This window comes from Podarcis melisellensis, assembly GCF_964234715.1.
Source record: "Podarcis melisellensis genome assembly, chromosome: 5".
In the NCBI taxonomy this organism is placed as follows: Eukaryota; Metazoa; Chordata; class Lepidosauria; order Squamata; family Lacertidae; genus Podarcis; species Podarcis melisellensis.
Window position 1 is genome coordinate 48,080,085 of NC_138537.1, and position 17,351 is coordinate 48,097,435.

The 17,351-nt window shown below is 45.1% G+C and overlaps 2 protein-coding genes across 2 annotated transcripts; one reads left to right on the forward strand and one right to left on the reverse strand.

The window, feature by feature from the left end:
- Window positions 1-587: 587 nt before the first annotated feature.
- LOC309370402 (uncharacterized protein) lies at window positions 588-9,507 on the reverse strand (the record flags this gene model as incomplete). Its single annotated transcript, XM_081912144.1, has 3 exons — window positions 588-1,414; window positions 6,760-6,893; window positions 9,082-9,507. The coding sequence occupies 2 exons, from the start codon at window positions 9,505-9,507 to the stop codon at window positions 6,819-6,821; spliced, it is 501 nt and encodes a 166-aa protein (XP_081768270.1). The 3' UTR covers window positions 588-1,414; window positions 6,760-6,818.
- Window positions 9,508-9,688: 181 nt separating this feature from the next.
- On the forward strand, window positions 9,689-14,292 carry ADRA2A (adrenoceptor alpha 2A; the record flags this gene model as incomplete). Its single annotated transcript, XM_081912122.1, has 1 exon — window positions 9,689-14,292. One exon carries the CDS (start codon window positions 9,689-9,691, stop codon window positions 10,949-10,951), a length of 1,263 nt encoding a protein of 420 aa, XP_081768248.1. The 3' UTR covers window positions 10,952-14,292.
- Window positions 14,293-17,351: the final 3,059 nt, after the last annotated feature.

Below are 17,351 nucleotides of genomic sequence, written 5' to 3' on the forward strand. Positions count from 1 at the left end.
ACCAGTTTAGCTGCCGCATTCTGGATTAGTTGTAGTTTCCGGGTCACCTTCAAAGGTAGCCCCACGTAGAGTGCATTGCAGTATTCCAAGCGGGAGATAACCAGAGCATGCACCACTCCGGCGAGACAGTCTGCGGGCAGATAGGGTCTCAGCCTGCGTACCAGGTGGAGCTGGTAGACAGCTGCCCTGGATACAGAATTGACCTGCGCGTCCATGGACAGCTGTGAGTCCAAAATGACTCCCAGGCTGTGCACCTGGTCCTTCAGGGGCACAGTTACCCTATTCAGGACCAGGGAGTCCCCCACCCCCACCCACCCCCTGTCCCCCCAAAACAGTACTCCAGTCTTGTCAGGATTCAACCTCAATCTGTTAGCCACCATCCATCCTCCAACTGCCTCCAAACACTCACACAGGACCTTCACCGCCTTCACTTGTTCTGATTTGAAAGAGAGGTAGAGCTGGGTATCATCCGCATATTGATGGACACCCAGCCCAAACCCCCTGATGATCTCTCCCAGCGGCTGCATGTAGATGTTGAAAAGCATCTAGTGTTGAGCTCCCTACCTCGTACCCACTGGGGGGTGGCACTGGTCCAACGGGGCCATTCATAATGATAATCCACACTGTGTGATCCTCATGGTCCCAAGGCCACTAGGGAAAGTGAGGAAAGATGGCACCACCTTGTGTGCAGAAAATACAGGACTGGACAGAGGTTGCTCACCTGACAGGGTAGAGCTGCTACTGTACTTATTATGATTACCTATATTCATATTTATTTATATCCTGCCTTTTCCCCAGGACTCAAGGCAGCTTAAAAAAAACTAGCACAACACAGATAACATACAGAAAGCTAAAAACATATACAAGATAATAGTTAAAAAGCAAATAAATTATAAAAAAACAACATAAAAAATGAATGTATTAAAACGCAGGCAGTTAAAACAGCACTATTAAAAGCCCTAAAAGTGGCCCACTCAGTTCAGTGGGGCCTACCGTTGAGTAAGCAAGCGTAGAGATGCAGCAGAGGAACACAGGGAAACGCCAGCTCTCTGGCTGCTTCTGGCTGAGCCACCATAGCTCAAAATGGATTTACAACATCAGGCTATAAATCCATTTTTGAAAAGTAGTCTTAACCGTCTCCCTGTGAATGGCTGTCATCAATTCCTTTGTGTGCCGTCATGAAGGGTTTCACAGCTCTTTGATCCATGGTGGTGGTTGATTAATTCCCACCTTTCTCCTTTCCTGCAAAAATATTTCTCTCTTGGTGCTGTTGTGGAGTCATTCGCTTGTCATCTCTCTCAAGCCATGAATCACATTGGGGCATAGGTTGCATCTAGTTTTATATATTAGACAGCCAGATCACCTTGCCTTTAATCCTGGTTCGGAATTCTTTATTGCCTCTTGAAATGCTGCACTATTTTAGAAAAACAAAAAAACCCACCAAGCCACTTTTGAATACACTTGTGGATTTCAAAATCGACGTACTTTGCTCTTGCAGCACCAAATTTGCTGATTGCTCACCGCCTGCTCTTCAAATCCCTGACACTTCTGATTGTCACTTCCCTACCATGAGCCTGTCAGTAACCATCAGTTGCAGATGGATGTAACAGATTTGCTACCTTCTGGCTGCAATGTAATTAGGAAAAAAATAAAAAATCATCCCAGCGCTGGTAAACTTAACTGCAGTGACCTAATACTACCAGTAGGTGTCGTTGCACCCTTGCACTCTTCGTTTTCTGTAGCTCAACTCTTTTTTAGGTTTTGCTCCCGTGTTGAGTTTTTCTTTCATAATAGAATTTTTTGTTGTTGTTATAGAGGGGATTTTCCTTTAGAACACAACTCTTCTATATTTTAACTATGAATTTCCTGTGCTGAGCAGTTAAAGATAATGGAACTTACTTTTGTGTAGACAAGTAAAGGTTTGCACTGTTAATTAGCTAGTTAATTTTGCTTACAAAATACCTGAGATTATGGATTAATGTTTACAGGAGACATGGTCAGCTGGTAAGAGGGGCTTAGAAATGATGTTCTTTTGATGTTCTTAATAGGATAAGCCGCCATTATTTTGTTTAGGGCTTCCCATAATAACCCCATTCTCTCAGACCTTGTGATATTTTAGCACTGACAGCCAGGATTAATTAGAAACTTGGTCTTCCTATTACTACCCTGGGAAGATGGAGGCATTGTGGGTTGATGGTTCCTGTGCCTGTCCTGGATGGGTTCACACTCCTTTTGAAATAAGAGTTTTGGAGTTTGGAAGTCTCCTGGCTAGGAGTGCCATTTACTAGCTATGGCTAGACCATTCATGGACAGCCATGGTGATTCAGGCACTGGTAACCTCAGGACTCAGTTATTGCAATGTGCTCTATGTGGGGCTATACTTGGGCCTACTCTGGAGGCTCGAGCTGATGGAAACCTAGAGGGTTGATAGGAACAAACTATTTCCAGCACACAATTCCAGTGTGGCCCATACTTTGATGGGACAGGTTCTGGTTTCTTGTATTAATTGTCAAGACCCTTGACAACATGGGTCCAGGATATATCAGAGATCCCGATTCCTTATTTCCCTATCCAAGCATGGAGGTCTTCAGGGGAGTCACTGTGAGTAGCCCCCCTATGACTTTGATGCATGCCAGTATTGTGGGGCCAATTTAATGGAACTCTCTTCCAGTCAAAGTTAGACAGGTCCCTTTCTGGTTGAATTTCTGTTGCCTCTTGAAGACAACGACGTCTTCTTTTTAATCTCAGCAGACATTTTAATTGAATTCTGACTTTATAGCTTTACCTCATTATTATTTCCTTTGTTCTGAGTTGCTATATACTGCAAAGAGGCCATTGTATTTAAGCAGCATATAAATGGTCAAAATAAATGAATAAAAATATCAAAGAATAGTTTTGTACAGATTGTTACTGGCCATGGAACTGGATGCAGAAGTGTCATATCTCCTCCCTGGAGGACATGTAGCTTACTTTATCTAGGTGGAGGCAGGAAGAGAGAGGATGAGGGACTGTCTTACAGTGATTTTACTCTGTCACCAATATAGAGATACTGAGAACTCTGGCTGAAGAAGAGGTCAACCTTCAAGGCCAACAGCAGAACCAGAGCTGAGATGGAGTTGACTGTATGTCCAACTTAAGAACACAGAAATATAGGAAGAGCTCTGCTGCATCAGGCCAAAGGCCAGTCCAGTCCAGCATCCCATTTTCACAGTGGATTCACATTCTATTTCTCCACAAATTTGTCCAACCCGCTTTTAAAGATATATGAGTTTGTGACTATGGCTACATCTTATGGGAACTTGTTTTAACGTGTGATTTCTTCCCTAAACAATTCCCCATGTCAGGAATTCTGATGTGAAACCTACACTAAAATGGGCTGTTTTCTCACACTAACAGTGTTTGCAAGTGACACATTCCCAATGGAAACAGATGCTGAAGATATGTCTATGGTCCCTTGTATCCTATGGAGGGCTACGTAATCGTCCTGTCAGTGCAAGGATTTTTATTTGTACAGTGGAACTTCCTCCCACTGCACCCTCCCCAAATCTGCTCTGTGGGGTGTGTGGTTTGGGGACGACCACCCCAGAACAGATTCAGAGGGCAAGTGATGAGAGGGAAGTCCCATTGCGCAAATGGAAATCCTTTCGCTGATGGGATGGTTACTTAGTGATGTGTTGGATAAATGCCAGTGACACTAACACTTTGCCTACACATTGGCTCTCACTCAAGGATTTGTCATGGGCCTCTCAAAGGTCTTCTCAGCACACCCTTTAGGAATCTAAAAGTGCCTTAACTCTAAATGTGAGTTTTGATTTCAGTTCATTCTCTTCTGTCCAATATTTGAAAAAGAATGCACGCCTGTCCTTCTTAAGAGTGGAAGTGGACAGGGGTATACAAATGGACATGTGTGGGGTATTGTGCCAAAGCGCCTTATCTCCATTTGTAACTGATCTTAAATGTAGCAGCAAAACATGAAATCTGCCACAATCAGAGCAAACCTGGTTTGCTTAATCCAAACATACAAAGCTTGGATGCCGAAGGAACTCTCTTTGATGGCAAAGTTTGTACACAGCAGCTCCCCTAACCGGGATCTTTCAATGATTCACACGGCAACAGGACCTGAATGCCTTTTTATGGCACTCAGAGGCATCAGGCTTGATTGATGTTAGACAAATATCTATAAAGAGAATAGCACAGGCATTTGAAATGGAACTTTCTTACCTCTCTGTTTGAGGAACTACTTCTTCAGGAAAGATAAAACATTTCATGATTAGGCAAGCAATCCTGGCCATCAAACATTTTGAGCCAAGGGCATCAACGCCATAGCCCTGACCTTGCCTTGCTTCTGATTTTCTTCTTGGAGATCAGACAAACAAATGAAAAGTTCTGCCTGCCACCCCCTTCTTTTTCTTATCTATCTTTCACACAAACACAAACATACGACAGATGCTTTTGAAAATTCCCCTCCATCTTTCTCCTTGGATTTTGGTGTTTCAGATGACTGAGTTGTGTTTCTGGTGCTTTAAGAGTCCTACACAGGAAGCTGCTTTCTACAGAGTCCACCCATCTAGGTCAGTATTGTCTGCACTGACTGACAAAAGCTCATGGAGGTTTCAACCGGGGGTCTCACCCAGTGCCACCTAGAGATGCCCAGGATTGAATCCAGACCTTCTGCATGCAAAGCAGCCACTGCAACACTAGGCTATGGTCCACACTCCCTTTATAAATCATACAATGTTTGTTTCAGTTTCGGAAAAATAGAACTCTTCTTGTGCAATCTGGCATCTCTCTCCTCTATTCTACGCCGCTGATGGGCAGCTGTGTGGGCACTGGCGAAAAAGCAAACTGAGCATCCACTTACTCCGCTTGCATCATGGTTCTTTTTCTGGCTTGTGGGCTGTCCTACTGATGTTCACCCAGAAGGTTGCACAATGGCAAAGCACAAAATAATCGGAACAAAATCATACATAATGTGTTTGAGTAGATTACTAACACAGAGAGGGGGTGTTTGGGGAGGAGATGGAAGTGCACGCATTGCATGCTCCTGTTCTGGAACAAATTTGGAAATCAGGAAGAGTGAAACAGAGGGCAGAGTGAACCCACGAAATAAAGGAACAGAACAGAAAATCCGCTTGTCCTTAACACATGCACAAATGCCTGTCAAAAGCCATATTTTGCCACAGCAAATATGACACATTTTCCACCTACCTTCCTAAGCTGCATGGCTGAGGCTGGACATTTCTTCCAATAAAGTTCTGGTTTTGTGAATAACACACAAACACGGAAACTCTCTCTTTGTGATCCTGGTCCAGACAGGCTCCTGCGCAACAGTGGGCTGCACATCCTTCAGTGCCCAAGAACTCCCCAGCCCATCTGAACCCAGTCCCTTCTGTAAATCTTGACCACAGTGATTATCAGTTCAGAAAAGGTAAGGAGAAGTGCCTAAGCAAGTGACAAATGGTATGAGAGCAGATCCTGCCTGACAAAATGCACAAAGCACAATATTTGCATATTGAGGTGTTGAACTAGAGTGAAGGGGGGAGGCTGGCATAGTCCAGCGAAGAGGATCCGCATACTCATACAAGTGCTGAATCTTCTCTCTGGGAGATAAAAACAGCATTTGGCACCACTGAGCTGTGGCCCTTCTCCAAGTAACCCCGCCATGTATGTTTAAACAACGCACTTAAAGATAGTTGTGAGTACCCACTAAATGTTTAGCATCGCACCATTGGTTTTTATACAGTACTTTCAAACCACTTAGAAGTCTGTTTTGGCATTAAATGGTGTATTAATGAATTACTAGTCCTTCTACTAGCGTGGCTAATGATAGGAATTGTAATCCAACACATCGGGGGGCTGCAGGCCCCCCATCTCTGCTCTAATACCTTCCTGGGTGTTGTCTGAAGGGCATCTCCTGCATGGTTATGCAGTGTGGTGTAGTGGTTAAGAGCAGTGAATTCGTAATCTGGTGAACGGGGTTCGATTCCCTGCTCCTCCACACGCAGCTGCTGGGTGACCTTGGGCTAGTCACACTTCTCTGAAGTCTCTCAGCCTCACTCACAAGTGTTTGTTATGGGGAAGGAAGGGAAAGGAGATTGTTAGCCGCTTTGAGACTCATTAGGGTAGCGATAAAGTGGGATATCAAATCCAAACTCTATCTTTAATCACTGTCTGAGAGGGAAGATCATGATCACCACAAGAACTACAATGAGAAAAGCCTGCTCACGGCTCTTAAAGGCACTGGAATCCTCAGGTGTACAAAGGCTACAATCCAGAGTCAGATTAATCATGTTAATATCTCACTGAAATTAATATGATTTGGAACTGTGGGCTGATAAATCCCAAATGCTGGCTTAATAAAATATGGAATACAGTTTACGAACATACGACGAAAGAAGGTATAAAGTTCAAGCAAATTTATAGAATGAGTTCATTTTAATATTTCAGAATGGTAACTTTCTGGCCAATATCCAGTTGTAGTCTTCCTTTCCTTTACTATATTTATCTATTCTTTGTATCACCTTTTAATGTTAATTTGCACTTTTTTAAAATAAAAAAATTAAGTGGGTGATCCATGTAATATGAATACAGAATGCTTGAGACCCAGGTAACCTGTAGTTTTGTGAGTGGATGGGATATAGGCGATGTGTCTGTGTGAGGAAGAGAGAGGCGCAATGAAGATGTAAAGCAGAATCCTATGCATGTCTACTCTGAAGTAAGTCACACATAAGGTAGGAATGATTGTACAAGCCCACTTACCTGGGAGGAAGCCCTGCCGATACATTCCTTGAAACAAACCGGGACATACCGTATTTATTTCAAAGCATCAAGCTACGCAGCAGGTGGGTGTGTTTGTGCTCTTGTAATGCAACAGGCTTTCTTGTAGGGACCGTCTGTGAACAGGGAAACACTGGTTTGTTTAAAGTTTTGATGCAGTTTACTGAACCTCAGGATTGGAAAGGGACTATGGACCTAAACAGCATCTCACCCAGCCTCCCTGCACATGCCAAAATAACTGAAGGCAGACTATTCACTAACCCATGCGTACAATTTGCTGTGCCTACAAACTGACTTGCGTATATACCAGAGGCTTAAATGGGGTGCCCCAAGCTCAGTCTGCTGGGAAAGGTGAGATGGGATGTTGGGGTGGAGGCCACAGGAAGTGTGGGAGTGCAGTCCTATACATGTTTACACAGAGGAAAGTTGTGTAGAATTCAACAGGACACACTAAGGCTGCGATGGCCGCTTACTTTGGAATAGTCTCATCTCTTCAGGTCATACTTGAACATTTATAGCACGAGACTTTCCTCCAGGAATCCTTGGGAACAGCAGTTTCCACCTCACACAATTACTGTTCCCAGCATCCGTCACTATAGTTCCCAGGAACCTCTGGAGACCGTAATGCACTATAAATGTGCATTGGATATGCTTGAAATATATGGTGTGGGTGGGCCTTGATTATGAAGGGATTACTAGGTTTTTCTAGAGAAACAGGGATGCTCATTGATGAACCAGGAAGGTAGGCTAGTTCTGAGAACACAGGGCTTAGCAACCCAAGCTAAGCATGCTTTTAAAGGCTCATGCATTTCAGTGGGAGAATTAAGAACTTAACATGGCTTTTCCTAGTGAAAAACCATGAGTCAGTGCAAAATTTCCCCGTTGAAATCAATGGGATTTTACAAAAATGCTTACGTTTTGCTGGATTGGGCCTTGAGTGTCTTTTGGGAATCCCTATGCATAATCTGGATATGTGTTTGTGTGTGCGCGCGCATGCATGTGCATAGATTTATTTTAGCACTGTCCTTTGTGTGTATGTCTGAGTGGAGAATGGGGACACTGTAAGGCAAGGAATAGCTATCATGGTGACCTCTAAATGTTGTTTACCCACAACTCCAATTGCCATCAGTCTCAGGCAACATGGCCAATGTTAGGAATGATGGGATTTGGACTCTGACAACATCCCTTAGGTGTCATGTTGGCTAGCTAGCCCTGATGTAAGCAGTGGGTGTAGGATCCATGGGCATAGCCGGGGGGGGCAGTTGCCCCCCCTAAATCAAGTAAAAAAATAAAAATACTCAACTGACCAACTGCATCGCAGATAACTCGGTTCTGCCCCTTCCCACATAAAGGCTGCCCCCTCCAAAATAAATCCCGGCTAAGCCCATGGTAGGATCTTTGTGTACAGAATAAAGAGGTGTCTATTTGTATGGGGAGATAGGAAGACATTCCTTAGCCAAGGGATCTGGGCAGGTGCTGTGTGCATTTGCAAGGGGTGCAAGTGGCCTGTGCTGGTCTCTGCGGCTGTTATCTGTCTTTGTGCACAGAGGTGGTAGAAGTGACCCAAGGAGGGACTTGTGACTGTGCAATGGCTGTGCAAGGTGCATGCTGCTCTTGTGTAGGCGAGCAGTTGTGTGGTGGCCCCAGACCAGTTCCTCAAGAGCCAGTGCAAGCAACATACCACTTGTTGGTTTTGCCTAACTTTCCCTGGATGAGGGAGGCGAACATATGAGAGAGAGAGACGGCGGCATTGTACCCCGGTGAATGCTATGCACAGTGGAGGGAGAAGTCTCTGTAGCCGAGCGGGTGGGGCGCTCTCTCGCTCGCGTCCAGCCAGCTCCGTGGGAAGTTGCTGGGCTCCGCTGGAGCGCCCTCAGAAGGGCGCAGGTGGGCGAGGGCGCGCGTCTTGCCAGTGGCCCGTCGGAGTTTCCTGCTCTCCCTTCTCCGCCTGGGGAGCGAGCGAGGAGCGCGGCGCTCTTGCGAGGCAGAGGCGGAGAAGCGCGCAGGGGGCCGTCCCCACGTGGCGCTGACGCTGCTGCTCGGTACCACCGGACCGAGCCCGGGCTATAAAGCGAGCCGGGAGCGGGGAAGGCAGTGCTCGAGCGGGCGCCACTGGCTGCGGACGGCGCTGGCTCCGCCGCCGCCGAGAGTCTGCCGGGCGCGCCCCCTGCGCCGCCGCCTCCGCCTCCCTCGCGCCCCGCCACTGGCTTCAGCGAACCGCGCGGCGTTTCTCGCTGCCGTCTGGGATCTGCTCCGCCGGCGACTGGGAGCAGAAGCCGCCCCTCGTGGGTGGGGAGGTCCTACCTGCCTCGCCGCCCTTTCAACTCTCCGGGACTCTCCCGGCGAAGGTAAGCGGGACTTTCGTCGTCTCCCAGCCCCGGCGGCTTCTGAATGGCTTCCTGAGGAGCCCCTCCCTTCTAGGCTGGACTTATTGGCGACTTTGCGGGAGAGGCGGAAGACGGGGTCGACTTCGTCCCGTCGATCCGCCCGGAGATGAGCTAGCGAGAGGCTGGGAGGGCAGAGGCGAGCCGCGCGCTTCCCTGGCCGAAGGGAGACCCGGAGACGGCAGAATCGGAGCCGGTTCCCTCCCCAGTGGAGATCGCTGCTGCTGCTGCTGCTCCTCTCGTCGGTTATCGTCAGCGGGGACTGGGAAAGCTGAAGGCAGAGGTTGTTCCTGCTGACTGGATTAAGGCTGCTCTTTCTGACTTCCCCAGACCGGACTTGCTTCATCCGCCGGGCAGCCAGAGCTCCCCTTCTTCGCAGGGTGTGTGTTAGGGTCACATCCGCCAACAGCCTACCGAGCTCGGGTTGATGTTTAACCTGGGGAGCCCGTTCACCGAGAGGGGGGGGAATCTCTTCCCTGGCACACCTGCACCAACCGCTGCTGGAGGAAAGCAGCTACTCCCAGCACATGGATGGCAACGGGAGCCTGAATGGGAGCGACGGTGGGCAGAAAGGGGGCCTCCCTTACCCCATGTACACCACCTTGGCCCTCATCACCCTCGCCACGCTGCTCATGCTCGTCACCATCTTTGGCAATGTCTTGGTCATCATTGCCATCTTCACCAGCCGAGCGCTCAAGGCCCCTCAGAACCTCTTCCTGGTCTCCTTAGCCTCGGCTGATATCCTGGTGGCCACCCTGGTCATCCCCTTCTCTCTGGCCAACGAGGTGATGGGCCACTGGTATTTTGGCAAAGTGTGGTGCGAGATCTACCTGGCCTTGGACGTGCTCTTCTGCACCTCTTCCATCGTGCATCTCTGTGCCATCAGCCTTGACCGCTACTGGTCCATCACCCAAGCCATTGAGTACAACCTCAAGCGCACGCCGCGCCGCATCAAGAGCATCATTTTCCTTGTCTGGATCATCTCTGCGGTCATCTCCTTCCCACCCCTCATCTCCATCATGAAACAGGGCGACCCTGACAGTCAGCAAGCGAAGCTGAATTCGGAGAGCAAGGAACCCAGTTGCAGCATCAACAAAGAGACGTGGTACATCATCTCTTCCTGCATCGGCTCCTTCTTTGCTCCCTGCCTTATCATGATCCTGGTCTACATGCGCATCTACCAGATTGCCAAGCGGAGGACTCGGGTGCCTCCTGGCAAGAGAGCGGAGGCCGCAGAGAGGAGGCAGAATGGTCTGGCAGATAAGGATGACATGCCCGCAATGACCAAGCTCAATGGGGAGAAGGCAGCCGTGGCAGGAGGAAGCCAGGAGAGGGAAGAAGTCAATGGTATAGACCTGGAGGACACCTCTTCATCGGAACACAATGAGAGCCATCAGACCAGGAAGCAGGAGAGGCCGCAAAGGGGCAAGGGGAAGACCAAGCTAAGCCAGATTAAGCCTGGGGACACTTTGCCAAACAGAGTTGATGAGGAAAGAGATGCGAAAGCTTCCCGGTGGAGAGGCAGGCAGAACCGAGAGAAACGCTTCACTTTTGTGCTGGCGGTTGTGATTGGGGTTTTTGTGGTCTGCTGGTTCCCTTTCTTCTTCACCTACACATTGACTGCCGTTTGTAAGAGCTGCCCCGTGCCCGATACACTCTTCAAGTTCTTCTTCTGGTTTGGTTATTGTAACAGTTCCCTCAACCCTGTCATCTACACCATCTTCAACCATGACTTCAGGAGATCCTTTAAAAAGATTCTCTGCAGGATAGACCGGAAAAGGATTGTGTGAGGGGTGGACTCAAGTTTGTTTACAAGACTTGTTTACAGAAGAGAGGCTCAGCTCTGGCTGGGCTTTGGAAGTGGGTGGTGTCTTATCCAGTGACTGGCCTTCTCAAAGACTTCAGGTGACTTTGGCCTTGGCCCAGGTGGAGATGTTTCTGCCCAGTGATGGCTCTAGAGACCTGTTTGTAGGTATTGTTTCTATACACTTACAAGCTGAGCTTATGGCAAACTGAAATTAACTGATTGGAGTGTGTAAGCCAGGGAAGCAACAAAGATGAAAATATAAGTCATATATTTCAGAAGCACTTTCTTTCTATTTTTGCCCTTTGGACGATATGTCCCTGACATCCTTGCAAAATTACAGTATTGCATCTTTGAGATCTGTACATCTTTAACTTTTGTAGGAGAAAGCAGCTTTGAAACCACTTTAAATATTTCTTGAGAACTTGAAATATATGTGGGGTGGGGAAAAATAAACAAAGACACATCAGAATGAACCTTCAGAGCCATCTCATCCATCTTAAAAATGACAGTATTAAATGCTAAGATTTCCAATGTGGTTTTGGCTTTGTAAACTGGTAGCATAAGCTTGACCATGGCCAGTGTTTTATTATACACCCTATATGTATTTTTTTTAAAAAAAACAATGTTTATGTTTTTTGTTTATGCAGTATTGTTAAAAAGCTTTATTTCCTCTTTTCCCATCAGCTGAAAGAAACAAGCATTAAAAGTTTCACAACTGAGAAGCACAGTACCTCTCAAAAGGATGAGCTCCTTTTAGATTTGTGATGCTGAAGAGCAACTGGGTTCTTAAAGGGTTAAGATAAGGTGCTCTTCCCTTGAAGTTACTCCACTGACTGTGTTCAATGCTAACTTATTTCCCCTACCTGTGACTGTAAATAGATAAAATGATAGATGCAGCCTTTTTGTTTTACTTTACAGTGTTACCTGATTTGCATTGATTACATTTTCATTTGTGCAAGGTGTCTGCACAAGGAAACCTTCTTTCGTGCACAAGGACACTTCAGTGTGGGTATGGAATTTTAAAATTATTATTATTTTGGAGTAACCGTAAGCATGTCAGCTTTCATTCCCCCCCCCCCTAATTTCAGGTTTGGTTTATAAACATTTTCTTTGATTTGTCCTAGAGAAAAAGCAAATTATTGGTGTTATTCTACACCATATGTAAAAAACATTCATAGCAACACAGGGAGGAAAAGAGTCAATAATTGTGTTAAACATCTTCCTGATTCCACCCCCCCACTGTCCCAGCTGATGGCAAATAACTTCCTTGTCCAATAAGACAAACATCCTGAATATGATTAAAAGGGTGTAGGATGGGAAAGCAATTGGGGACATCATTTAAACATTATAAAAAGAGTATTCATTTAAATAAAAACTGATCATGATAGTTTCTGGCTGGTGATGGTGGTTAAAAACAGACATATATTCACAATGCTAAGGTTACCCGAGTTCTTCCTTGAAGGTAAATTTCTTAGTTGAATTGGCCCTTTTTAATTAAAAAATGTCTCCATTCTACAGAACACAACTGACGCCCCTCCTTTCAGACCAGTCCTCTTCTGACTGTAGAAACAGGCAGCAAGTCTCAGCGCTGCCTCTTAGCTTTGAATGTGACAGCTCTATTCAGTGAAACAAAACAGCTGTCAGATGGGATGCTACAACCAGAGGAAGGGAAGGAGAGGTAGCCACTGAACACTGAAAGTGTTACTTGTGCCCAGCTTTGAAATGGTTTTCTCGTTGGAGAGCCAGCTACAGCTGACATTTCAAATACAGAACTTCCTTTTAAAACGAAGCAATTTTCTAGGGAGAGGAGATGATGACCCTTCCGTAGAACTGCATACTGGTATATACAAAGTTGTGGTGTGTTTCTAAAGTGCGCAGGTGCACACGTATGTTTACACAGCGGGACATGCCATTGGCTATGCCAGCACAGTGCCACAAAACGGCAGTCTTAACAATGGCGTTGCAAACCTGTTGCAAAGATGACTCATTTTAGCAACGCAGGGAGAAAACGCTTAGAAATGAACCAGGGGTTTTGGACTGGTATTTGTATTTCCCTTCCTTTTTTTCTTTTAACGGTGTGATAATACTCCTTGCAGAAAGATGCAATTAGAAAGGCCCCACCATTATAACCTTTGTGATTTCCCCCGCTCATTGCAGCTACTAAAATATGAAACGCCTGAATCTTAATTATTCCCTATTTGCTAGAGAAAGACAAGGATTAGATACGGAGGAGTTTTATTTCCGTTTTATGCAAACTGCCTGCATCGTGGCTCTGTCCTGTGCTAGTTGAATAAGGTACCTCATTTGGGACACATTATGGGGCCTCTTCTCTCAAGGTTTCATAGGAGTGCTCAGGGCAGACTGGCCACTTCTGAGCTGGGGTATTAGTCTCTGACAGATTCTGGCTGGCAAGGAGTTCAATGGTCCTTCGAATGGAAAGCACAGTCTGGTGTCTGGTGTCCATCACTCGGAAGGTGTGGACTCTCCTTCATTGAAAGCTTTTAAACAGAGTTTGGATGGCGTCAGGGATTCTTGAGTTTGGATGGCATCTGTCAGGGATTCTTTAGCTGTGATTCCTGCAATTGCAGGGGGTTGACCCTCAGGGAATCCTTCCCAACTCTATGGTTCTGTGCTTCTTTAGGATATCAGAGCAGGCACAACACCACAAGGCACAAATCCAGAAGAAGTTAGAAGTGGTTAAGGCTTATTTAGCTGGAACACCAAAGTTGTCTCCAGCCTGTGCACACATGCCTGGAAACTGATTTCTTATGAGTGCGGTATAGCTTTAGTTTATGTATGGAGCTCTAGTTCAAATGTGGAGCTTCCCTGCCCATCAAAGCTGCTCTGCTGTTATTCAGTGGGAGAAGGAATCATGCATACCCATGGGTGTGCACATACAGATGTTCTCCTACCATTGGCATTTACAGGGCCAGAGCCATGTCCAGATGTGTGATAAAGCACTCATGTGACTCTTCTTTCGGGCTGATAGTTTTTAAGGCAGAATAAATCACAATTTTTCAGACAGCCAGTCTGAAGTAGCATAAGTAAGAAGTTAACTGACCGTTGCCAGAGGGTTCTTTTTTAAAAGAATTGCCTCTTTTTTAGGATTTCAATATTAAGTTAATGTATGCATTCATGAAACAAATGGATAATATTGATTTTTCTGGAATGTGTTTTTGAAACTTTAATTGCACCTGGTACAACCACCTCATCAATGCCATTTTTTTTTGCTTTTTAAGAGAATTATATCTGTAAACAGATATGGCCATAATGTATTTTTTATTTACAAAAAATAAGAATAAAAAGTTTACACATTAAAAAGCATGTTACATCTCAACTTGTCTATTTTCAGCCATTTCCAGGTTTTATGGACTTACATGGAAATGGGAAACTGACCTTTTAAAGCACCTGCTGAAGTTGCCTCTTGTAGTTTGCATAAGTCATTGTTCTGCCTCATGTTAATGTGAACAATGGTCTGCTTCATTGTGCACCTACAGACTGACAAACAAGCCTTTGATATTATTTTGCTTTCTTCTTTGCTGGCACAGCAAACCCATTCATGTACCTCTTAAAGAACAAGGATTAGGGCTTACTGTGTGGGCAATTTATCCTTTGCCTATTTAAGCTGGCCGTGTTTTCCACCTCCCTTCTCTCTGTCTCTCAAGTGAAATATTGTGTCCATGTAGTATTTACAAGCCGCTGACAGACTGTTGACTAACCAGGTTACAAGTGCAAGAAGCAGCTATTAAGAGTAGGAAGAAAAGTAGAAACTGAATTCTACCAGGCACCTGCTAGTGCTGGGGAAAGGGACATTCTCACAATGCTGGGAGACGGGGACTCATGCTAGAGCAAGCCAGAAAAGACTGCACCTGCTCAGAAATCGATAACAAAGCCATGAATGGGGCAAAGGCAGCAATTTGGTTTTTATAGTTGATTCCTGGGGATTTCCCCTGCAATAGATATTACTGTGATTAATGGAACAGGAATTTTATTAATGTGGCAAAAGATTTGGGCTTCTGCCTTTGTCAGCTTCTCTGATAAAAAAAACAATCAGAAGCTGAAAAATTAAATAAAATCTCTGTATTTGATTATCACAGTAACACACACACACACACACACACACACACACACGAGTATTTTAGTGATTAACCAAAATCCAAAAGGGACCAAGAGGAAGCACGAGTGAAGTGCTATAGCTATAATGAATATATAGTTCCTTATTGTGTCTCTGTGTGTAATATCTATTTCTATATCTATCTATAGCTATCTCTCTCTCTGTCTCTCCCATGTCCAAATTGCATTGCACATTATTTATAGTACACATCTTCCTAATCCAAGAAGCTGGTTGACTCTGAACAGATAACCACAACCGGTGGTGATGAAGGGCCAATTCGCTCATTATCCAATGCTAGTTCAACTCAGAGACCCACTGAAGTTAATGAACGTCCATTTGTTTCAATGGCGTCTACTCTGAGACTGATACAATCTGGAGTCTGCTTCAAGACCATTAGGTCCAGAGTCTAAATTAAGTGTGGTACCACTATGTATAGGTACAAAAGACATAGTCTGTATCACTGCATATGGGTTCAAAAGGGAATTCTAAATATGTTAGATTCTGGCTAAGATTTTCCACTAACCAGATGAAAAAGGATGAAGGATGAGTTAGAAAAGTAACCTATTGTTTTTCCTGTTCATTTATCTCTTCATCTCTTGTTGATTATTTTTTTATTGCAGTGTCTTGGCTGAAGTATCCCTGTTATTGTTCCTCTAGGATTCCTCTCCACCCAACCGCTTGCCTCATGCTACATAATTTTTGTTGTTGTTCTTCAATATTTTTTGAGCTAAACTTGATTTGAGTTTCAAGAATCAGTGAAAATATAGCACATAAGTGGATGAAGCATATACAGAAATTGTCTTTCCCTTGGTAACACAAACACAAAAATCAAAGTGTAAGTGGATGATAAGGAAATTCTGGTTGCTATTTGACTACACCTACAATAAACATGAATAGACTATCAGAGATAACAGATCTCAGGGATATCTCAAGTGACAAGTTAATCAAACATTTCTCTGAGACTTCCGTGATTTTCTCCCCACTCAGAATATGTTTGCTGTTTTCACTTCAGGCACTGTTGAGTGAGAGCTTGCACAAACAACTTGTTCCATGTGTCTTTTAACATGCCTCATACTTTCAGTGCCTGAATGAAGACTATCTGCAGAATGGATGATGGAGCTCCCAGAGACTTCATGGGACACTTCCCTTATTTGTAATGGTATATTCTGGAATCCAGCAACACGAGGACAAACTATAACAGCTCTTTGTAATCAGTATGATGATTTAATCTGAAGCTTTCAAAGTGACTGCCAAAATGTAAAATTGTAAGCATATCAATACAAATCTACAACATGAAAAAGAGGCTCAAGCACCAAACCTCTATGAAATAGTGTGAAACAGCATGATGCAGGCACATACAAAACACTCAACTGAAAGTCTGTAACTCAACAATGAAGGCACCAGGAAAGCAATTCTAAGGAGTGCATTCCAGAAATAGGATGCCATCACTGAACAGCCCTTTCCTCTCAGTCACCACTCATCTGCTCTCTAATGATGGGAGGGCTGGCACATAATATAGCCTTAACTGGGCTGATTTTTTTTTGCATTTTGGCAGCTTAGAATGGCTTGTCCCCCGAGTGTGGAATCTGAACACTACTGCTAGACTTTGGTAGCATCAACTGGTTACAACTGTTGGTGCTGGTGAAAGTCTTCACATCTTGGGGCAGTGTGGGTTACGGTCCACATTTATTGCCACAATATGGTGTAGCCACACACTAATTATTTTCCCCCAAATGGAAACATTAAATCAAATGCCAAGGAGAAGGCGGCATGGTGAGGTTAGGATGGTGGAGGCAGTTTTTTGCTAAAGAAGTAGGTTTTGAGTGCTAGGATACATACCGAGAGACAGAAACTGGAAGGTTTGAGAATGCAATGAAAAAAGAGGAAGACAAGTTGAGCATAGATAGATGAACTTGGATTAACAGGAGTAGCAAGTAAGGGATGGTGAGGAAATGGCAATACTCAAAGGTCAAGAGCTTTCAAAGTAATGATTACCAGCTTGAAGTTGATCTGAAGTGCAACAGGAAGCCAGTGCAGGGAGCAGGGTCACTAGGAAGAGAATCCAATGAACTAGACAGCATGGACTGGAGGGATGCATCTGGTTCTCCAGTCCAGCTGTAGAGGGAGTTTGCATGTCTACCAAGGAAGAGACGATGCTGGATAAATCCTCTCATGGATAAAACCGAAATGTAGGAAACAAAAGCAGGAGACACCCACGCTTCCTGAGCCTCCTGCGAATCAATGTTCAGATTCAACCCACCCATGAGGC